The 23,821-nt window shown below is 39.9% G+C and overlaps 1 protein-coding gene across 6 annotated transcripts in view; it reads left to right on the top strand.

Moving 5' to 3' along the window:
• Positions 1-23,821, top strand: part of RAD51B (RAD51 paralog B) — a 736,945-nt gene that overhangs the window by 700,025 nt on the left and 13,099 nt on the right. For 5 of the 6 annotated variants that reach the window (XM_053602197.1, XM_053602198.1, XM_053602200.1 and 2 more), the window contains one exon: positions 3,724-3,952. The exons of the other annotated variant lie outside the window; for it this stretch is intronic. In XM_053602197.1, the coding sequence (XP_053458172.1) occupies positions 3,724-3,837 (114 nt within the window). In that variant the 3' untranslated portion in view covers positions 3,838-3,952. Of the gene's footprint in view, positions 1-3,723; positions 3,953-23,821 lie in introns of those variants that run through there. 6 annotated transcript variants of the gene reach the window in all.

Genomic DNA, 23,821 nt, shown 5'->3' with positions numbered 1-23,821 from the left:
AAGCCATCCTCTTGCCTCAGCTTCCCAAGTAGCTGGCACAGAGGCGCCTGCCACAACACCCAGCTAGTTTTTCTGTTTGTAAGAGAGTTGGGTCTTGCTCTTGCTCTTGCTCAGGCTGGTCTCAAACTCCTGAACTCAGACGATCCACCCACCTTGGCCTCCCAGAGTGCTAGAATTATAAGTATGAGGCACCACGCCCAGAGAGATAGGATAGATTTGTGATCCATGTCCTCCCAGTACGTCTCACTTAAGTATTGATCAGATGAATCCAAGAAAGCTCAAAGTACAAGCAGTTAAGCCACCAATGCCCCAGGAGCTGTGAAGCAGGTGTTTTTAGCATGCCATCCCCTGGATTCCCAAGGCCTTCTGGGTTGCCTCAGAGCTGGCCCTTTAGCTCCTTATGGGCAGGGACCTCATCATATTCATCTTTGTTTTCCCTAATGTCTAGCTCAGTACCTGTGACACAGGAAGTACTCAGTAAATATTTGTTGAATTAATATAACATTAAATAAGTCACTCGGTTCTAAGTAATAATTGTTTGTGCTTGTTGTAAAAATGGTTTTATACAATTTCCAAGTGTGCCTGCCCTTTTTTAGTCTTGTATTTTCACTCTGGTGTGGTCTGGTTTCAGTAGCAGAGTCTGCTTTCTGGTAGAGTCTGTACCTGCTCCATAGGGGCAGCCTCTGGGAACAGTGAATCCCACATCCTGGCCTGTTTGCTGACCGAATATGGAAGAATGTGTGATCTCCCTATAACTTGACTTTTCCTACCTGTATAAGGGAGAGGATGTTTTTGTTTATGTATTCTGAAAAGGAGGACAAAAAAAGTAATGCATGCTAGTTGTGAAGAAAAAAAAATCAAGCAATATAGAATAGTACAAGAGAGAAAATGCCCAGAAGCTTCTATGCATATATAAAAATATGCATGTGCTCCCCATATATGATGTTATACAACCTACTTTTCAAATAATGCATACATCATGTGCAATCTTTCTAAGTAAATATACATAGTTACGAATCCTTTTTCATAACAGTGTAGTGTTCATGGAGTAGATATATCGTTATGTAGTCAAGAGAATGATAAAATTAAAATGAATGACATTTGCATACCTTAAAATCATATCAAGAAAAGCTAAAGTACTTTCGTTTTCACTTATTAAGAAAACAATTAAAACTTTGATCCAAATAGAGAGGTAGCAGTGCAACTTTAATTAGACAATAGTTAACTTAGTGTGTGAATATTGTGGCTAAGCTGGCTTCATCATTAACCTTGTCTAAGCCTGTTACCTAGGGACCCCAAAGAGCATAGTAAATATTTTACAAAAATCTCATAAAAACTGTTATGTACTAGTCCAGACAGATGGTTGTTTTTTAAATATTTTTTTGTCAGGCCTGCCTTAATTGGGTCTCTCTCTTAAGATCCTGATTTTAAAGGGAAAGATGACTCAGAAAACCTGTTCCAGGTCACCAGTAAGTAAGGTGTCTTTGCTCCCATCCCCCAAGCTGTCCCCAAGAATAAACTCTCCCTGATCCTGTGACTCCTGAGTCAGATTCTGCAGCTGTGCCTGAGGGGGACTGAGGTCTCCAGGCTCTTGTATTGCTGAACCTGATTTTTATTTTTATTTCCATTCTCTTTTCTCTTGCCTTTTTTCCTCTTTGGGATCTCATTCCTTCTAGAGTACTGACTGATTTCCCTGGGGAGGAATCTCCTGCCTGTATATACAGAAATCCACAGTGCCCTACGAGTAGTTATCTCTAATTCATTCCTCCTCCCTGAGCACTGAAGAAAAATCATGTGAACTCTTGTCTTTGTGATAAAAGCTTTTGTCCCATAGTAATTAGGCAGAGCTCTAGTTTACTTCTAAAACATGATTAACTCCTTGGGAAGGAGGGAAAAATGAGAGTTGTTATTTAAGATGGGTCTCCTAGGGGAACAAAGAAGAGGCTTTCCCCATTGTTATGCCTCCTAATTAAGCCAAGCCCCAGGTTGCTGTGTGCCATTCCAGGAAGCAATTGCCTGTCGAGTAGGATAGGAGCAGAGGAGCTACAGAATGAAGCTGACATTAGGAAGGCCCCCAAAGAGTTTAGCACTTTCCCAAGACCACATCTTCTGGACTTGCTTCCTGTCCCACCTCTGCAGGAAGCTCTTACCCCACACTCTGTTCTATAGTTCCTTCCATCACTCAGAGTCACTGAGGAAGGGCTTGTTGCCTTTATTCCTCATAACGCCTTTTGACTTATTTATAATGAACATGTGTTCTTTGTAGGATCAGAAAAGCCTAAAGCCATACTCATAGTGTGCGGAGGGAAAAGAGAAAATCAGTTGCTTGGCAGGACTGGCAAATAGTATCATAGTGTAGTCAAGTCAGCACTAACAATAAAAGAGATATTACTGATCCCGTAACAACAAAGTGTTGGTCATGATCCCATAAAAGGACTCCAAGTATTCTGAGCAGGGATAACCCACGATGATGACATGTGGCCCTCCTTCTGTGACCACTGAAGTCCTCTGGGGACTCAGTGCCAGGATGTGCTGGCCCCCACAAAAGGCCCTGTCCAGACCTCTCAGTGCAGGGAGCATCTTATATTAGATAGTTTTGACCACTTTGGTATTCACCTCGTTCTCAGCTTCAGAGCTCTGTGTCTCAGGATAACCTGTTGACTCGTTCTAGAGAATGTGCTCTGCCTGACAGTGTGTGCGTATGTTACCCAGGTGAATGGCTGAAGACACAGATTTAGTGCAAAAAATTCTCTGATAAGAATTTCAGACCCTGCAAAGTCAACGGGAAGGAGATTTCGACTAGGGACCCACTGGTACCCCTCAAATCACATCCCACAAGTGACAGCCTGATGGGCCCACTTGTTCGCAGGCTGCCATAAATAAAAGTTCTGGGCTTGGTCAGCCAATCCCTCCCCTCTATTGATCAGCAGACTTGTGTGACCTGTGCTTCCTTTTCCTCACTGGGAAAATTGAGATAATAATAGTATTTACCTCAGAAGGTCGATAGGAGGATTACATGTTTTAGAGCAGTGCCTGGCACACAACAAAAGCTTAATTAACAAATGTTAGCTTTTATCACGGTTATTATCCCAGGTCTGTCAAGAGTTGACCCCAAATGGAAATCAGGGGGTGGGGGTGGGGTTCTCAAAGAGGTAGGAAAGTTTTTAAAGTCCTTACATATCCAATCTGGTTGCTATCAAGCTCTTCTTATCAAGTTCTTTCTAAAGGCCTCAGGCAAATCCTCGTTTCTTGAATTATTTCAGTCTGTGAGCCAATTCCTGTGGGTTAAAGATAATAATAATGCTTGGCAAATGAGTCATCCTGTGTTTACATATGTAAGATTTAGATATAGTCACATTAAAAATATTAAAAATACGAAAGACCAAGCTGAGAGGCTCCTGGTTATGCCCTGACAATGCTAGAAAGGGTTATTGCGTTAATATAAAGTTTACCTTCCTCTGTCTTCCTGAGCTTGTCACAAAGATGAGCTTAAAAGGGAAGGCTGGAAAGGGTACCCCTCCTGTCTCTGTGTTACACCCTTCAACTCATCAGAAATCCTGTCTTGTGTTTCCTTCTTGTCCTCTGTTGTTTGTTTGTTTGTTTTTGCTGGAGGAGAACTTTAGAGAAATCATTAGAATGGTGCAGTAACAGGGAGAATTAACTTGACTGTGCTCTGAAGAAAGAACATGTTGATTTCTCACTCACACTGCTTCCTCCCGTCAGAGCAGGGCCGAGGATGTGGTACCGTACACACACCGTCCCCTTCAACCAGCTGTTTTGGAATGTGTCAAGCCCAGATTTCGGCCTCTTTACATAGAAACATGTTGCCTTCCTTGAATCGATTCCTGTGAGACTGAAGAAATCCTGTGTGGCCCAAGCATGATGTAACAAGGCTATGTGCTTCAGCGTTCAAGACACACCCTCTGAGTTCCTGGCATCTTTTTACTATAATAATCACACAATCACAGCCTTCCTTCTGTGATCCTTGAAGGCCAAAGCTGCCTTGCTTGCTTTGGCTGGGTTTTCTAGCAGGCCTGGACAAGTGGATACGGCTCTGCTTCCTGTAGGTCTGTGGATGGTGTTGGGAAGTCAGGCCCGCCTAACTGGACATGCAGAGAGCTTAGCATTTATGGCTGGCCAGAGCATCTTGCTTTTCTGGTCATTTTAATACTCCTGATTTAGGGTAGAGAAAGGGAATTGGTCTGTGTAGCTTGAAATCCCCTGTGAAAGTATCCTGTTGCTTTAGTGGGAGCTAGATTGAGGTTTCCAAATAAATATGATAATGAAACAAATTCATTCTTATATTAGGCGATCCTTTGTTAACTTCTGATTAAAGAAAAACCTTTGCAAATAAAGTTTAAATGTAGAATTTGATGGCCATGAACTGAGTAGTGATAAAATCAGTTCTCACCTCTTTTAGAGCACCCATTGGGAATTAAACAAATGGTAATATTAAAATTTCAGTGATGGTTAGAAATCTCATTTTAAACTCCAACGTACAATTCTACATTCTTTGTGTGAAGTTGCAGTTAGCCTTATACATTCCCACACACGCAGCAAGGAAAAGCGATTAAACCATTGGACTAACTCTTTAGCCTTCAAAAAGGGCAAGCTACTGCATTTTTAGCCCCATCATTTTCCCTCACTATAGAAGAAAGAAACTAATATTTCTCAAGTTCCTATAATATGCCACATTTTTCCACTAATTTCATTCATCTTTTAATCCCCACGATAAACCTGTGAGGTCACTGTTATTGTGCTCATTTCAGAGATGAAGAAAGCAAGGTTTGGAGAGGTGAGAGTGCCCAAAATTACATAGCCAAGATTTGAAGTTGTGTTTGACCAAATTCATAGCATGTTACCTTTGATAATAAGGAGATTGTACTTATTCCCAAGCCACCTTTCTCAGCCCCCTGTCAGCATGATTTGATGATACCTAAAAAATTATATTGCACACCCTTGAGAGGAACTGTTTATTCCATATGGCTGGTATCCTCAAAGCTGAGTATCGTAATGACACCAAATCACTACCTGACTGGAGATAGAAGAACTAAAGTTCACAAAGAATGCCTCTCCTTTAATGTGGAGGTTTGACTACCTGTTTATCTCTACTCTTTCTCTTAATCCATATGAAATTATTTCAGTGTGATGATAATGACAAAAATGATAATAATATTAACCTAACAGGGCAAAGACACTGTGACTGTCTTTGAGACATCACTAGGTTTTAATAAAATATTAGAAAACAGGACCAGGCACAGTGGCTCACACCTATAATCCTAGCACTCTGGAAGGCCAAGGCGGGTGAATCTCTTGAGCTCAGGAGTTCAAGACCAGCCTAAGCAAGAGCAAGATCCTGTCTTTACTAAAAAAAAAAAGGCAAAACAAAAATATCTAGCTGGGCATCATGGTTGGCACCTGTATTCCCAGCTACTTGGGAGTCTGAAGCAGGAGGATTGCTTGAGTCCAAGAGTTTGAGGTTGCTGTGAACTAGGACACCATGGCACTCTACCCAGGGCAATATAGTGAGACTCTGTCTCAAAAAAAAAAAAAAAAAAATTAGAAAACAGGAAGTAATATAAGGTTGACAAGAAAGAACAGACCAAAATGCCTTCAAAATAGTGTAGCAGTAGAACGCTGGAGAGATTTCTTCAGAACATAGAGGTACCAGGTATCACAGAAGACAGAGAAGACAAAAACAACAGATTGGTTTAAAATTGTTTACGAAATAGTTAAATCCCCTTTCTCACCCTAGACAGCCAAGTGACAGATTTTCAACTGAGGTTGAAGGCCAAAATTCTCCAAATTAATTTTTGGAGAAATTAAATTAGGGAAACTTCAACTTAAGAATCCAGACAAAACATTGGACAAAAACAGGCATTTAGTTAAAACAAGGGATTATGCCTACCAGGTGCTGATCTATAGCCCTTCCTCTGCTTTGCTTCTGGAATGCAGCAACCAAGCAAGAGATTGAAGGGTTATTTTTTTTAATTATCTGCATCTATTGACTCTACCGTGGATCTCATCACTTTACAAGTGCTGTTCATATACAGAGTGCTTCTAATTACCTAATTTATATTTAAATTTGATTGAACAACCAAGGACCACCAAACTATGTAAAGTGCCTCTCACATCAAAGAGAAAAGAAAACAAACAGAAAAAAGAACCATGAAGAATTAGAAATAATGTGAAATTCACAAGAAACTTAAAGTATAATTAATATCCTCAAAGAGTTAAAGATGATATAATAACAACAGGATGCAATGAATTGAAAATGAAAGACAAGAAAGAACATCTAGAAAGTAAAAATATGATCACTGACAAATTCAATTAAAGGCCTGGAAAATAATACAGAGTGACATTATTTGCTGTTTTGAAGTAGGTGAAAGCATTAAGTTGATTAAAAACAAAAAAAATAAGAAGTTGTCTAGTGCTGTGAAAACCTTTAAAACAGAAAAAGAAGGTATCAGAGTTAAGTAGGGAGAGATAACAAAGATATTAATCATGATGTTTAAAATTTGGGCTTGGGAGGCTCAACTAAATAAAGACTTGCAATAACTCAAATAAAAGCTTGCAATAATCCAGTGAATGTTTATTTGAGAAAACCAAGTGAATCTCAGTAAGAACAGCAAAATTTATAGCATTTTTTAATTTTTTTTATTTTTTTTGATTTATAGCATTTTAATTTTCCCTAATCCCATCCTCCTCTCCCCAGTGCTGCAATAACTTTGAAAACTAACAGTCTTGCAACCATAGTACCTTTGAAAGATAGTGTACTAGTAGCCACATGAGAGGGTAGAACAGGTTTGCAGCACCATAAAAGCCCTGTTGCAGAGAATTCTTGTTGTTTGACCTGTCAAATAGCTCCATTCTCAGGGCTTGTCTTTATTTGACTGTGGCTCAGAACTTGGTCTGTATGAGCAACTCTACCCATATATTTGTTGAAAACAATTGGTGGCAATTGCTTACTCTTTTGGCTGCTGGAGGCCTCAATACCAGGTAGGGCTAACAAGAGACTGACCAAAAAATTAAAAAGAAAAACTGGAGAATGATATGTCAATAGGAATCTTTCTAAAGTTTTCACATATACCAGGGAATCTAGAAGGCAATAACCAAGGCTTTGCTTATGTCAAGGAAAGATCTGAGAAGACTCAAAGCTCTTACTTGTGGCTGACCTTGAGGCTCTGTGCAAGAAAGAATTGAAGGATAAGACAGAGTTATAACTGCTTGCTGGAGTGTTGAATGCATGCTCCAAAACACACACTGATTCATGCTATTTAAGGAAATCTGTTCAATCATTAATGGACCACCAATTAATTTTAGATACAGGGGTCCTCAATAAAATTAACTGACTGACTTATCATCAGAAACAATAGGAAGCTGGAAGGCAGTGGATAACATGTCCAAAATACTGAAAGAAGACTGTGAATCAAGAATTATACATCCAGCAGAACTATTCTTCAAAAATGAAGGACAAATTAAGATATTTCCATAAAAACAAAATATGAAAGTATTTGTCACTATTACACCTGCCATATATAAAATACAAAAACCAAAAAAAACAAAAAAAATTCTTCAGGCTGAAATGAAAGAATATTAAAGAGTAACTCAAATCCACATGAAAAAGACAAAGCATACCAGTAAAGATAAACACATATATGAGTATAAAAGACAATATAATGTATTTTTGTTTATAATTCTTTTTCTCTTCTATCTGATTTGAAAGACAACTGCATAAAGCAAGAATTATAAAATTGCTTTGATGAACTTAGAATATATAAAGATGTAATTTGTATAACAATAGTACAAATGGGGAGGGAATAGAGCTATATTGGTACAAAGTGTTTATGAACAATTGAAATTAAGAAGGCCAGACACGGTGGCTCATGCCTGTAATCCTAGCACTCTGGGATGCCGAGGCAGGTGGATTGCTTGAGCTCACAGGTTAGAGACTACCCTGAGCAAGTATGAGACCCTATCTCTAAAAAATAGCTAGGCATTGTGTTGGACACCTGTAGTCCCAGCTACTTGGGAGGCTAAGATAAAAGAATCAGTTCAGCCCAAGAGTTTGAGGTTGCTGTGAACTATGTTTCCACAGCACTTTACCCAGGGTGACAAAGTGAGACTCTGTCTCAAAAACTAAATAAATAAATAAAAATAAAAATGAACTTAAGGTGGTATCTGAACTAGTTTGAAGTTAAAATGTTAATGGCAATCCTTAGGGCAACCTCTAAGAAAATAACTGAAAAGTGTAAAGCAGAAGAAACAACAAGAGAATTTAAAGTGTATATTAGAAAAATATCTAATGCAAAGAAGGCAGTAATGAAAAAAATAGATGCACAATAAAGACATAAGATACACAGAACACTAATAATAGTAAAATGGCAGGCATATTAAACATTAAATATAAGTAGATTAAATGCTTCAATCAAAAGGCAGAGATTGGCAGAATGGATAAAAAGAAACCATCATCCAATATGTGCTACCTAGAAGAGATATACTTTAGAGTCAAGGTTATCGATAGGTTTAAAGTTAAAAAATGGAAAAATATATGCCATGCAAACAGCAAACAAAAGAGAGCTGAAGTAGCTATGCTATTATCAGACAAAATAGACTTTAAGACAAAAATTATCACTGGAAACAAAGAACATTTTATAATTAAAAAGGGGTCACACTATCAGGAAGACATAATATTATAAACATATATGCATCTAACAACTGAGCCTCAAAATAAGTGAAGCAAAAACTAATAGAATAATAAATAGAATTGAAGGAAGAAATAGACAATTCAATAATAATAGTTGGAGACTTCAGTGTTCCACTTTGAATAATAGATAAACCAACTAGACAGAAGCTCAGCAAAGAAATATAAGACTTGAGCAACACTATAAATCAACTAGACCTAACATGTCTATAGAAGACTCTACCCAATAATAGCAGATTCTTTTCAAGTATATAAGGAACATTTTCCAGGATAAACTATATATTAAGCTATAAAACAAACCACAATAAATTTAAGATTGAAATCATGCAAACTTCTTCAGTCACTCTAGAATGAAATTAATAATCAATAACAAAATAAAATTTTGGAAATTCTCAATGTGTGCAAATTTAAGAACACACACAGAGACATAGTTCTAAAGAAGTAACAAGTTAAAGAATAAATCACAGGAAAATTAGAAAAGACTTAAAATGAAAAAAAACTTATGTGATTCAGTTAAAGCAGGGCTTAGAGGGAAATTCATAGCTTAAATGCCTATGTTAAAAAATTTTATTGCATGTAAATTATGCCTCAATAAAGCTAATATTACTATAGAAAGAATTATCATGCCATATTTTTTGACTATATAAATGTGTATTCTGCCATAGATGTTAGTTGCTAAGTTCTCTCTGATTCCAGTATTATATAATTTGGGAAGAATCTCTAGCACTTTCAAAGCACATGTAAAACTCACTGAAAAAAATACCAACATTGTTTTTAAAATGTATGAACAAATATTAAGCATATAGTTAATTATACACATACTAATGTATTTGGGGAAAGTGTACTGATGTTTGCAATGTACTTGGAAATGCAACAACCACCAAAAAAAAAGAAAAAGAAATAAGATGGGTTGATGGATGAGTAGATATGTGATAATAACAAGTATAATAAAATGTTAATGGTAGAGCCAGTTGATAGATTTATGGGTTTTCACTATAAAATTTTTCAACTTTGTTGCATGTTTGAAAATTTTTATAAGAAAATTTGGGGGAAAGACAAACTCAAAATGTCACTCTGACCCTGAACAATACCATAATTTACCATATTAATTTACTAAGTTAATGTCTTACTGATCTGAAGAACTTAATGTTTTCTTTAAGGAAATAGCTACTTCTTAGGCAAACTTTAATATACTTTGGAACCCTAATGTGTTATGGGTAAACATTTTGAAAACAATCACCAGAGATATGTTATAAAAGAGCATAAGGATAGTCTATGCTGGAGTAAGATCTTATAGCTTCAATGCCAAACTTGCCAGGAGACTCTTCCTGGGAAGTTAGGCATTGAACCATAGGAAATTTTCCTATAGGAATTAGGGTGCAGCTTACTTTCTGTACCCTAATTCCTATAGGAAAATTTATAAAGTAATTTTAATAAATTCATGCCGTTTTCAAATACATTTTTCTACTTTGCCAGTTTCCAGCACTGTATTACTTCTGCAGATCTTATTTCCCTATTTTGAGAAGGCAGTTTGGATGCCACTAAACTCATTCTCTTCACTTCCTCATAATCCTGCAAAGCCGTTGATGTGGAGGTTTCAGTGTTCCGTGGAGAGTGATTTTCCGATTGATGAAGCAGATTCTAATCACCGACTGGAGCTGGCCCTCTGCCATCTTTCCCTCCAGCTTTCTCAACACAATGGGGAATTCCTATGAGGATCAATGGGTACACTTCAAGCCCCCCTGATCTATGGCCTCATTCCAGTCACAGATCTTCCTGTCTGGAGCATTTCCGGCCCTCTGTCCCTTTCAGTGGAGAGTTTAGCTCACCTGGGGAAGGGACAGAAGACTTCAGGTTATCAAAAGCCTGTTGAATTATCTGATGCAAAACTAACTGGCTTGTTTGCCTCCCTGGCTCTCTTCCTGGGCTTCAAAGCAGCTGAGAAAACAACCTTTTTCTAAGTCTTGGACAAGGAGGAAAAACCCTGGCATGAAAGATTTCTGTCGCAGACACTTGGCATAGCTAGAGGAAAGGTCTGTTTAACTTAGCAATGGGTTTTTATTAGCCCCGAGCTCCAGTTGAAGTGAGATAATAGGGTCCCTGTGGAAGGACATTTCAGAATCAGTGGGTTTCCTCCTTAGCTTCTCAGCAGGACCCTTGCATGAAGATGAAAGCGTCAGACACTTTCAACAAGGAAATCCCTGCTGAATTCATCAACAACCACATAATCTTGCTGATCATGAGGGAGACTGAGACAGGATTAAAAAACTAGCAGGACAGGAAATTGTGGGTGGATGCAAAGTCATATTTTGGAGCTATCTACCTCAATTGCCTCTCACTCTAGTTTTCTTGGCTAAACATATTACATTGTCTGTGGACCCCTCCCTGCGTCTTACAGCAGAGAGTTGGTATAGAAACCCAGTCCTACCACCTGCCCCATCCATAAGGAAACTCTTCTGCAAACACTTGCCCTCTGCCAGCTCATTTCCCTCTGCCCTTCACCCCAGCTGATGTGAGATTTGGGGTAGTGGGTGGCAGGGGAAGAAAACATTTAGAGAGGAAGGATTCATTCCCAGTGTCAAAGGAAGCCCTTCTGGCACAGGAGTTAGAGAAAAGAAAGTGAAAGAACTGATGCCAGCTTACACTCTGCTCATGGCTGCCTCTTCATATCTGCTTTCCTGGGCCACGAAGGCAAAACTCATTTTTTCCTAAAGTTGGAGCTTTATTGTAGGAACTCATGTAAACTGCCAGGACCAGAAATATATAAAAGCAGCCTCCAGGACAGCCTGCATCCAAGGTTCCTGACATCTCTGTGTGGCCTGCTCCATACTGGCCTTTGTAGCCACCCATCAAGCAGGGATAGACTGGGTTTTCCTTGAGGGGTCACACCTATACTTTAAAAGGTGGACATAGGCACTATCCCTAGAAGGTGCCACTATCCTGGAGAAGGTCTCGGATTCTTATGCCCAGCACTTTCTGTCTTGTGGCTCCTTTTCCACTTTCCAAGCCTCTTGGAAGTGGGATCAGGCCAGGAAAAACATGTGATGTTATAGCAAGCTGAAACCAAAGACTTAACTTTGGGTCTGCCCAAGCTGGGAATCTTGGCAATGATTGACTGGGCAGCCTGCTCTTTTCTATGGCATCTTCTAAGTCCCCTAGCTTTGTGGGAGGGAGAACTAGTTAAGTCCTCAAAGTGGATATAAGTCACGAGTGTTTTAGTAGGTTACCAATCTGTGTATATATTTACTCATTCAGCCTTGCATTTCATATTTGAGCTTCTTTTATGTATATATAGCACCATCCTGGAGGTTTGTGGGACCAGAAGCAGCGGCAACAATGATGATCTTATCTGCTTTCAAATAGATGCTAATAAATTCAATTAACATTAACTGTAAAACATGAAGAAAGCAGTGACGATTATCAGAGAGTACAGATAAAGTGCAGGGGACTTAGAGACAGATGACCTTAGGCTGGAGAAATCAGCATAAGCTTCTAGAAGAAGTGGCATTTGTATGGGGTATGAAGGGCAGAAGGAAGACTGCCAGTGTGCAAACCTGTGATAGCTGAGGCAGCCCACACGGATGCCCAGTCTGGTCCCCTTCTCTGTCTTGAATCAGGCAAGATCCATGATGCAGTAAAAAAAAATGCCATTATTTGCTGTTGTATGTTCTGCCTCATTTGATGTATTATCCCAAGGAAATGGATTTATCAGTATGTACCAAATTAGGAGCTGCCATTGTGTTGCTTAAATGTACGGACTACAGAACCAGGTAGCCTATACTGGAACCCAACTCCGTCTCTTGTAAGCTACCTGCCTCCAGTGTCATTACGAAGATTAAGCTGTGTCGGTTGCAGTGGTTCTTGTCATTGTTAGTACTGTGGGAACCTCAGAAGAAGCCCTGCCCACCCCACCATTATAGATCCCTTCCTTCCCTCTGAGAGTGTTACACTAAAACACAGGCACACCTGGGAAGGGTAACGCCCAACAGTTCTCCAGTCATGGCTTTAGGGCTATAGGAAATTAGCCGACAGCCTATCTGATGGGAGAGCAAAATAGATATCGAAGTGGAGGGCCATAACAGGAGGAGAGGATGTATGCAAGGAGAAGCTGGGAGCCCCAAAGGCCAGCTCTTCACGTTTTATTTGGAGTACCTAAGCCTCCACTTGTAAGTTGGGAGAAACCCTCACACACACAGCATAGAGAGGAAGTGAAGAAAATACCTACCAGTCATTTTAGGAGCCCCCAGCTGCAACTGCATTGGGCCCTAAAGAAGGGAAGGGAGTGGAGTCAAAGACAATGCCTCTGCTCTTCGTAGCCACACTGAGAATTCAGAGCATGCGTCTAAGAAATAAAATGAGGTAACTCATGTGGAGGTCTTCTAATAAGTGTAAACATACAGTGTGTAAATGAAATCTCTTGGACCTAGAGTAGGGACTCCATAAATGTCTGCTGATGGATGGACTGAATGCCCCAAAATGGAGGGTGAGTAGTAGTGTCAAAGGGGAAAAAGCCCAAAAGCCTCCCTGTACCATCAGTCTTCTGCCACCAGAATGTTAGCTCCATGAGACCAGGGACTCCTCTGTTTTTTCCCTGACTATACCCCTATGCCTAGAACAGTGCCTACTGCAAAGAAAAGAGCCCAGAAAATATTTGTGGATTGAATAAATTTATGGATGGGTGTGTGAAAGCTACACATATGGAGATTACTTCCAGATTGTAGTAGGATCTGGGACCCAGCATCTAGTGCGTACTAGGTGCACTTTAAATGTTCCTCAAAAGAATTTGCAAGTCTTGGTGACCACTTTATTTGCAATAGGTAGAGGAGAAAATATATTCTCTGCAATAGGGAGGAGAAAATATATTCATTAGAGTTCAATTAAAGTTGAGGTAGTCTGACACTGAGGAAATCTTCAAGAGAAAACAATCTGGCTATTGGTGGGAGGTGCGATTAACAGCCCACAATACCCCACACCTACCACGTGGAGCTCCAGGCTTTCTGAGCCGTATGTGTCCACACTCATTCTCTCTCACTTGCATATTTCTGTGAACCCTCAGAGAGTTCAAAGCCAACTTCACACATTGCACACAGGTTTGAATGTGATCAAAATTTTTCACTCTAGCCCTGGAGTTTTATTAGGCAGCTAGGCCTCCCTGTAGGGCACTATGTATTGGAAAAGATAGAATGACACTTGGAAATAGCCTAAGTCAGACAATATTAGAACACTCCTAATTTATAGGAGAAACACTCCCAAATTTATGGACTGGCTGAAGATCTGAAACAGAACAGCGTAAGTTACCTTCTGTGGGGTTGTTGGCTTTAGAAAAATATAGTTTATAGTTCAAATGGCAGAAAGGCACAAGGGCAGAGGGTATTAATTCAGATCTAAAAAGAGACAGAGAGGAGACCAGGCACAGTGGCTCACGCCTGTAATCCTAGAATTTCTGAGAGGCTGAGGCAGGAGGATCACTTGAGGTTAGGAGTTCAAGACTACCCTGAGCAAGAGTGAGACCCTATCTCTACAAAAAATAAAAAAAAATAGCCGGGTGTGGTAATGGGTGCCTGTAGTCCCAGCTATTAGAGAGGCTGAGGCAGTAAGATTGTTTGGGCCCAGGACTAGGAGGTTGCAGTGAGCTATCATGATGCCTCTGCACTCTACCTGGGGTAGAAGACAGATTATGATAAAAATATATATTAAAAAAAATTTTTTTTTAAGAGGAATCTATGTGTAGTCACAAAGATACATGGCAAGCATTACTTCTTTTCCTGAACCATATTGGGCTAGAAATCTAATTTATAGTTCCCCCCACTAGTATGTAACACTACAGAACCTGCAGGTCAGAAAACTCTTATTAGAAGCAGCGTACATCAGGCCTGGGCCAGTAGTTTCAGCTACTCTGGAAGCTGAGACAGGATAATCACTTGAGCCAAGGATTTTGAGTCCAGCCCAGGCAAGGTAGCAACACCCCATCTCTACCAAGGAAAAAAAAAGCAGTATGTATTTCCCCCCTAGCCCTATCACCATCATGTTTTGGTTTTCTTTTTTTAAGTGTTTATGGTCATGGATTGTTGGTGGCCATCTAACCTCCTTGGTGGTTCTCTTGTAGTTGTTTGCTTTGTATTTGTCAGTTTTCTTTTTGGAATTTGGACCCCAATCCAAACACATTGCATCAGGCATGGTTTGCTGGATGAGGAGGGGAACGAGACTATGCTGTGTCTCCACTGATACAACCTGAGACCACACTAGGTTTTTAGAATCACATGACACATCTGGCTCATATTGAACTGTAGTTAAGTAATCCTCCTTTTCCTGAATGCTAAATCTCATCTTTCCCATTCTGTAACCAATATTTGGTGCTCTGTTCTCAAGGACAAGGCCTTACGTTTATCTAAATAAAACTGCATATCCCAAAAGATATATTGGATTTCTCCCAACATTCTAACCAAACTGGGATTCGTTTTGTTATGATTTTCTAATCTAACATATGAACTTTCTCTTAATTTTTTGTCTTCTATTACCTTCCCACCAACTCAAAATCTCACCAATAAGTTTAGTTACATGATCCACAAATCCAGATATTGCCTCGTCTATGAGACCGCATACTGTTCTCTTTAAGAGTGACCCCCTCCTCTGATGCTGTTTCTCTGGGGTTTTTTTTGTTTTGTTTTGTCCATTGCACGTATATTCATCTAACATACTATATATTTCACTTATTTATTTTGTTTACTGTCTTTTTGCCACCTTTAGAATGTAAGCTCTATTATAATGGTTAGCAATCTTTGCTAGTTGTATTCCCTGCTAGGTCCCATATTTGTTCTATGGAGGTAGTGATTGCATCAGCATTTTCATCCAGGTCAGAGAGAATCCAGTACATTCTACCAGAGGTTGCTGCCCCTCATTAGATTTCCACTTATCTTTGATCACGTACAGATCCACCTAATGGTATTAGCAGCCAGCTCAACTTGTCTTCACTTTATCTGGAAGGCTATCGAGAGAGTTTGTCACATTTTTTTGCTGAAATCAGATGTTTTATGTTGATGGCAACTCTCTGATCTATCAATCTGGAAGTTCTTTTCCAAAGAAAGGAAGTATGGTTCATCTGACATAACTTATCACTTCCTCTTTCTAACTGCACACAAATTATCCTTGTGATGACCTTTTTTTTTTCTTTTGGAGACAGAGTCTGGCTCTGTCACCCCAGTAGAGTGCAGTGGTGTCATCATAGTTCACTGCAACCTCAAACTCCTAGACTCAAACGATCCTCTTGCCTCAGCCTCCTGAGTAGGCACCCACCACCACACCTGGCTGAGTTTTCTGTTTTCTGTAGAGAAAGGGGTCTCACTCTTGCTCAGGCTGTCTCAATTCCTGACCTCTAGCAGTCCTTCCACCTTAGCCTCCCAAAGTGCTAGGAATACAGATGTGAGCCACCACACCTGGCTGATGACCCATTTTATTTTTATTTATTTATTTATTTATTAGAGACAGAGTCTCACTTTATCACCTTCAGTAGAGTGCCACGGCGTCACAGTTCACAGCAACCTCCAGCTCTTGGGCTTAGACAATTCTCTTGCCTCAGTCTCCTGAGCAGCTGGGACTACAGGTGCCTGCCACAATGCCCAGCTATTTTTTATTGCAGTTTGGCCAGGGTCAGGTTTGAACCTGCCACCCTCCGTATATGGGGCCGGTGCCCTACTCACTGAGCCACAGGTGCCACCCTGATAACCCATTTTTTTTTTTTTTTTGTAGAGACAGAGTCTCACTGTACCGCCCTCGGGTAGAGTGCCGTGGCTCACACGGCTCACAGCAACCTCCAACTCTTGGGCTTACGCGATTCTCTTGCCTCAGCCTCCCGAGCAGCTGGGACTACAGGCGCCTGCCACAACACCCGGCTATTTTTTTGTTGCAGTTTGGCCGGGGCTGGGTTTGAACCCACCACCCTCGGCACATGGGGCTGGCGCCCTACTCACTGAGCCACAGGCGCCGCCCCTGATGACCCATTTTAAACTCTGCTCCAGAAAGGGCATTCATCAGCAACTGGCCCAGACTCCCTCCAGGTGTGAGAATCTGCTTGGTTGAGGCTTGTTTCTGGGCTGGGTATCAGAGGATGGTGCTAGCACCACACAGTTATAAGGTTTTGACTCAGAAGCCATTGTTGTGTCCCAGTGGGACATCACATCCTTTTTTGCTGGGTTTCAGCTTCCTCAGTCTATAAAATAATAATGGTAGTATAATTTTCAAAAATATAATATAGTATGATAACTCTGTTGACTGCTATTTATTTTTGTTCTTTTGGTTTTGCATCTAGTTGCTACATACAAGATCTGAGATTTCAGATATGTGTAGTTTATTTTTATTACTATTTGTTCTAAAGGACTTATATTTTGGTTATCCATTCCTCCCCACCCCATGCTTTATGACACAGCTGAGGCTTAGGTCCTTATCATGTCATCACTAAATCATTGCAGTAGCTCCAGCCTTCCTATCTCCTACTTCTCCGTCTTTTCAGTTAGGTGAATTGCCTATTCAAAATTCAGTCTATGAACCACAACAAAACCTAAGAACTAGAATCTGTATGTCTGCAGGACCTGGGCTGGGTGTAGTGGCTCACATCAGTAATCCTAGCACTGTGGGAAGTCGAGGTGGAAGGATTGCTTCAGGTTAGGAGTTCTGGACCAGCAAGAGCAAAACCTTGTCTTTACAAAAAATAGAAAAATTAGCAGAATGTGGTGGTGGACACCGATAGTTCCAGCTGCTCAGGAGGCTGAAGGAGGACCACTTGAGCCCAGGAGCTTGAAGTTGCTATGAGCTATGATCATGCCACTACACCTTAGCCAGGGTGCCAAAACAAGACTCTGTCTCAAAAAAAAAAAAAAAAAGGAAAAAATACCCGGGACCTGCAGGCAATTCATACCCACAATGAAGTTTGAGAAGCACTATCTTTTCTTCTACCATGCCATTCCCCTCCTAGGAGGAATCCTTAACCTTCACACTGAACCATCTCCAAGCTATCTCAAGCAGAAAAGGATCCACTTCACTTTTCAAATGAGGTATTTTTGACATGATGGTGTAAATACTCATCTGTTCTTTCTACTCATTGGTTCTGTGAATGATGACTAAGTTCATCTAAATAACTTTTTTTTTTTTTGAGACAGAATCTCACTTTTTCTCCCTCAGTAGAGTGTCTTGGCATCATAGCTCACAGCAACCTCTAACTCTTGGGCTTAAGTGATTCTCTTATCTCAGCCTCCTGAGTAGCTGGGACTATAGGCGCCCACCACAACACCCAGCTATTTTTTACAGAGAGGGTCTTGCACTTGCTCAGACTGGTCTCAAACCTGTGCACTCACCACCTCTGCCTCCCAGAGTGCTAGGTGAGCCACTGCACCTGACCTATCTAGATAATTTTTAAGCTGTTGTAAAATGACTGAGACTTCTTCCTGATAATAGCGAAGTATATTGGTTTTCTGGTGAGTGAGGATTAGGTGGCACTTTGGAAGCACGTGTAATGGGGTGAGTAGAAATGCTCCTGTTATTCATTATGAACTGACCATGTGTTTGATACAGTGACAGATATTTTATATACTTAAATTAATCCTCATGATAATTCCATTTAAGCAGGAATCTTTTTTTTTATTGTTAAATCATAGCTGTACATTAGTGCAATCGCCTGTACCCATTCTAAGATGCACCATAGATGTGGTCCCACCCATTATCTTCCCTCCACCAAAACCTCCCCCCTCCCTTCCCCTTCCTTGGCCCTTTCCCCATAGTCTTGTGCTATAGTTGGGTTATAGTCTTCATGTGAAAGCTATAATTTAGCTTCATAGTAGGGCTGAGTACATTCGATACTTTTTCTTCCATTCCTGAGATACTTTGCTAAGAAGAATATGTTCCAGCTCCATCCATGTAAGCATGAAAGAGGTAAAGTCTCCATCTTTCTTTAAGGCTGCATAGTATTCCATGGTATACATGTAACACAATTTGCTAGTCCATTCGTGGGTCAATGGACACTTGGGCTTCTTCCATGACTTAGCAATTATGAATTGGGCTGCAATAAACATTCTGGTACAGATGTCTTTGTTATATTGTGACTTTTGGTCTTCTGGGTATAAACCTAGTAAAGGAATTATAAGATCGAATGGCAGGTCTATTTTTAGGTCTCTAAGTGTTCTCCAAACATCCTTCCAGAAAGAACATATTAGTGTGCATTCCCACCAGCAGTGTAGAAGTGTGCCCTTTCCTCCACATCCACGCCAACATTTCTGGTTTTGGGATTTTGTTATGTGAGCTACTCTTACTGGGGTTAGGTGATATCTCAGAGTAGTTTTGATTTGCATTTCTCTGATGATTAAGGATGATGAGCTTTTTTTCATGTGTTTGTAGATTTTGCGTCTGCCTTCTTTAGAGAAGTTTCTCTTCAAGTCCCTTGCCCACCCTGAAATAGGGTCATGTGTTCTTTTCTTGCTAATACATTTGAGTTCTCTGTGGATTCTGGTTACTAGACCTTTATCGGAGGTATAACCTGCAAATATTTTCTCCCATTCTGAGGGCTGTCTGCTTGCTTTACTCACTGTGTTCTTGGCTGTGCAGAAGCTTTTTAGTTTGATCAGGTCCCAGTAGTATATTTTTGATACTACTTCAATTGCCTGGGGAGTCCTCCTCATAAAATATTCACCCAGGCCGATTCCTTCAAGAGTTTTCCCTGCACTTTCTTCAAGTATTTTTATAGTTTCATGTCTTAAGTTTAAATCTTGTATCCAGTGGGAGTCTATCTTAGTTAATGGTGAAAGGTGTGGGTCCAGTTTCAATCTTCTACAGGTTGCCAGCCAGTTTACCCAGCACCATTTGTTAAAGAGGGAATCTTTTCCCCACTGAATGTTTTTAATTGGTTTGTCAAAGATCAAATAACGGTAAGTAGCTGGATCCATCTCTTGGTTCTCTATTCTGTTCCAGACATCTACTTCTCTGCTTTTTTGCCAGTACCATGCTGTTTTGATCACTATGGATTTATAGTACAGTCTCAGGTCTGGTAGCATGATTCCTCCAGCTTTGTTTTATTGCTCAGTAATGTTTTGGCTATTCGAGGTTTTTTCTGATTCCATATAAAACGAAGTATTATTTTTTCAAGATCTTTAAAGTATGACATGGAGCTTTAATAGGAATTGCATTAAACTTATATATTGCTTTGGGCAGTATGCACATTTTAACAATGTTGATTCTTCCCAGCCATGAGCATGGTATGTTTTTCCATCTGTTAACATTTTCGGCTATTTCTTTTCTTAGAGTTTCATAGTTCTCTTTCTAGAGATCTTTCACGTCCTTTGTTAGGTATACTCCCAAGTATTTCATCTTCTTTGGCACTACTGTGAAAGGAATAGAGTCCTTGACTGTGTTTTCAGCTTGGTTATTGTTGGTATATATAAAGGCTACAGATTTATGGGTGTTGATTTTGTAGCCTGAGACATTGCTATATTCCTTGATCACTTCTAAAAGTTTTGTAGTAGAATCCCTAGTGTTTTCCAGATATACGATCATTATCATCTGCGAAGAGTGAAAGTTTGATCTCTTCTGACCCTATGTGGATACCCTTGATCGCCTTTTCTTCCCTAATTGCAATGGCTAAAACTTCCATTACAATGTTAAAGAGCAATGGAGACAATGGGCAACCTTGCCTGGTTCCTGATCTAAGTGGAAATGATTTCAATTTAACTCCATTCAATACGATATTGGCTGTGGGTTGCTGTAGTTGGCCTCTATTAGTTTAAGAAATATCCCTTCTATACCAATTTTCTTAAGTGCTCTGATCATGAAGGGATGCTGGATATTATCAAAAGCTTTTTCTGCATCAATTGAAAGAATCATATGGTCTTTATTTTTAAGTTTGTTTATGTGTTGAATTATTTATAGATTTACATATATTGAACCAGCCTTGAGAGCCTGGGATAAATCCCACTTGGTCATGGTGTATAATTTTTTTGATGTGTTGTTGGATTCTGTTTGTTAGGATCTTATTGAGTATTTTAGCATCTATATTCATTAGTGATACTGGTCTATAATTTTCTTTTCTTGTTGGGTCTTTCCCTGGTTTGGGGATCAAGGTGATGTTTGCTTCATAGAATGTGTTGGGTAATATTCCTTCTTCTTCTATATTTTGGAAGAGGTTTAGTAGTATAGGTACTAGTTCTTCTTTAAATGTTTGGTAGAATTCTGACGTAAAGCCATCTGGTCCTGGGCTTTTCTTTTTAGGGATATTTTGTATAGTTGATGCTATTTCAGAACTTGATATAGGCCTGTTCAACATTTCCACTTTGTTCTGGCTAAGTCTTGGTAGGTGCCGTGCTTCCAGGTATTGGTCGATTTCTTTCATATTTTCATATTTGTGAGAGTAGAGTTTCTTGTAGTATTCATTAAGGATTTTTTGAATTTCTGAGGGGTCTGTTGTTATTTCATCATTACCATTTCTGATTGATGAAATTAGAGATTTTACTCTTTTTTTTCTGGTTAGGTTGGTCAAAGGTTTATCTATTTTATTGATCTTTTCAAAAAACCAGCTTTTGGATTTATTGATCTGTTGTATAATTCTTTTGTTTTCAATTTCATTTAATTCTGCTCTGATTTTGGTTATTTCTTTTCTTCTGCTGCGTTTGGGGTTGAAGTGTTCTTCTTTCTCCAGTTGCTTGAGATGTTCCATTAAGTTATTGACTTCCTCTCTTTCCATTTTCTTGAGGAAGTCTTGCAGTGTTATAAATTTCCCTCTTAGGACTGCCTTTGCAGTATCCCAGAGGTTCTGGTAATTCATGTCTTGATTGATTGTTTTGTTCCAAAAATTTGGTGATTTCCTTCCTAATCTCGTCTATAACCCATATATCCTTCAGCATAAGGTTGTTTAGCTTCCATGTTTTTGTATGGGTATGCAGGTTTCTGTTGTTATTTAGTTCAACTTTTATTCCATGATGGTCTGAGAAGATGCAAGGAATAATTTCTATTTTTTTAAATTTGAGGTTAGATTTGTGGCCTAGGATGTGGTCAATTTTGGAGTATGTTTCATGGGCTGATGAGAAGAATGTATATTCAGTTTTTTGGGGATGAAATGTTCTGTAGATGTCTGTTAAGTCCAGATGTTGAATGGTTGAGTTTAAATCTAAAATTTCTTTGCTTAGCTTCTTTTTGGAGGATCTATCCAGGACTGCTAAAGGGGTGTTAAAATCTCCAACTACTATGGAAGTGGAGGAAATCAAGTTGCTCATGTCTGTTAGAGTTTCTCTTATAAATTGAGGTGCGTTGTGGTTGGGTGCATAAATATTAATAATTGAGATCTCATCATGTTGAGTATTAATTACCTTTAACAAATATGAAGTGTCCATCCTTATCCTTAATTATTTTGGTTGGTTTAAAGCCTATTGCATCTGCGAACAGGATTGCAACGCTTGCTTTTTTCTGCTTTCCATTTGCCTGGAATATAGATGACCATCCCTTCACCTTAAGTCTATATCTGTCTTTTAATGTAAGATGCAATTCTTGTATGTAGCAGATATCTGGCTTGAGTTTTTGTATCCAGTCCGCCAACCTATGCCTCTTTAGAGGACAATTTAAGCCATTCACGTTAATTGAGAATATTGATAAGCCTTTCGAGAGACCGGTGGACATTTTTAATCCTTTTGCGACTGTGGAAGTTGGAATTTGATCAAGAATTTTTTGGGTGGGTTTACTTTTGTGGTGGAGAATTACGCTGGTCTTTATGGAGGATAGGTCTAAGAATGTCCTGGAGAGCTGGTTTAGTTGTGGCAAATTTCTTCAACATGTGAATGTCATTGAAGTATTGAATTTCTCCACCATAAATGAAGCTCAGTTTAGCTGGGTACAGGATCCTGTGTTGAAAGTTATTTTGTTTTAGGAGATTAAAAGTCGATGACCATCCTCTTCTAGCTTGAAAGGTTTCAGCAGAGAGATCTGCAGTTATTCCGATATTCTTCCCCTTGTAGGTAATGGTTTTCTTTTGTCTGGCAGCTTTCAGAGTTTTATCCTTCATATTAACTTTAGTGAAATTGATTATGATGTGTCTGGGGGGATGTCATATTTGGGTTGAGTTGTGCTGGAGTTCTGAAACTGTCTGCTGTCTGAATTTTGGAATCTCTTGGCATGTCTGGAAAGTTCTCCTTCATAATCTCATGGAAAAGAGACTCTGTGCCTTGTGAAGCCACTTCATCACTTTCAGGGATCCCTATAAGATGAATATTGGTTTTCTTCAAATTATCCGAGAGCTCTCTAAGAGAGTGGTCTGTTTTTGCTCTCCATTTATCTTCTTCTTTGAGGGTTTGGGAGCATTCGAAAGCTTTGTCTTCAATGTCAGAAATCCTTTCTTCTGCTTGCTCCATTCTGTTACTGAGGGATTCTACTGTGTTTCTCAGATCTTTGAGGGATGCAACTTCTTGTCTCAATGCGTCAAAATTTTTGGTCATTTGGTCTTTGAATCCATTGAATTCTTGAGATAACTTTTGGAATTCTAATTTGATCTTATTTGCTATCCAGATCCTGAATTCAATTTCTGACATCTCAGCTATTTGTTTGTGCATGGGGTCTTGTGCTGTTTCTGCCCCATTGATCTTTTGGGGTGTTTATCTACTCTGATTATTCATATTGCCAGAGTTTTTCTGTTGATTTTGCCTCATGATTGTTTTTCACTGTTGCCTCTGGCTGTCCTCAGAGTTGGGGAGGTGTCTCTTCAAGATTAGACCCCAGCGGGATCACTCTATTGTTGCTGGATCTTTGTAGGGAGTGACCCTTTGTAGTTCCTCTGGGGCTCCTCTAGCTAGGGAGTTCTGGTTGTGGAAGCAGCTCCGGTTTGTGACACACCCAGATCCAGCAACAGGGCTGGGGGTGGTGCGCATGGTTCTGGGAGTGCCAGGCACCCAGTGACTTTGGCACAGAGTGCCCAAGGCTCCAGCAGTCTCTGGCCAGGAGAAGAGCTCTGTGCAGAGGCAGGGAGGGCTCCAAAGGGCACGCAGCTACCAGAGTCCCTGTCCAGATGAACGGGCTAGTGTGGAAGCTGGGAGGACACAGGGGGGAGGACGCAGGGTTGCGTGGCTCCCGCAGTTCCTGGTCAGGGAATGTGGAGGC

This window comes from Nycticebus coucang, chromosome 9 (genome assembly GCF_027406575.1).
Source record: "Nycticebus coucang isolate mNycCou1 chromosome 9, mNycCou1.pri, whole genome shotgun sequence".
In the NCBI taxonomy this organism is placed as follows: domain Eukaryota; kingdom Metazoa; phylum Chordata; class Mammalia; order Primates; family Lorisidae; genus Nycticebus; species Nycticebus coucang.
Note: the sequence above shows the minus strand (reverse complement) of the source record. Positions and strands in the feature narration are given on the sequence as shown.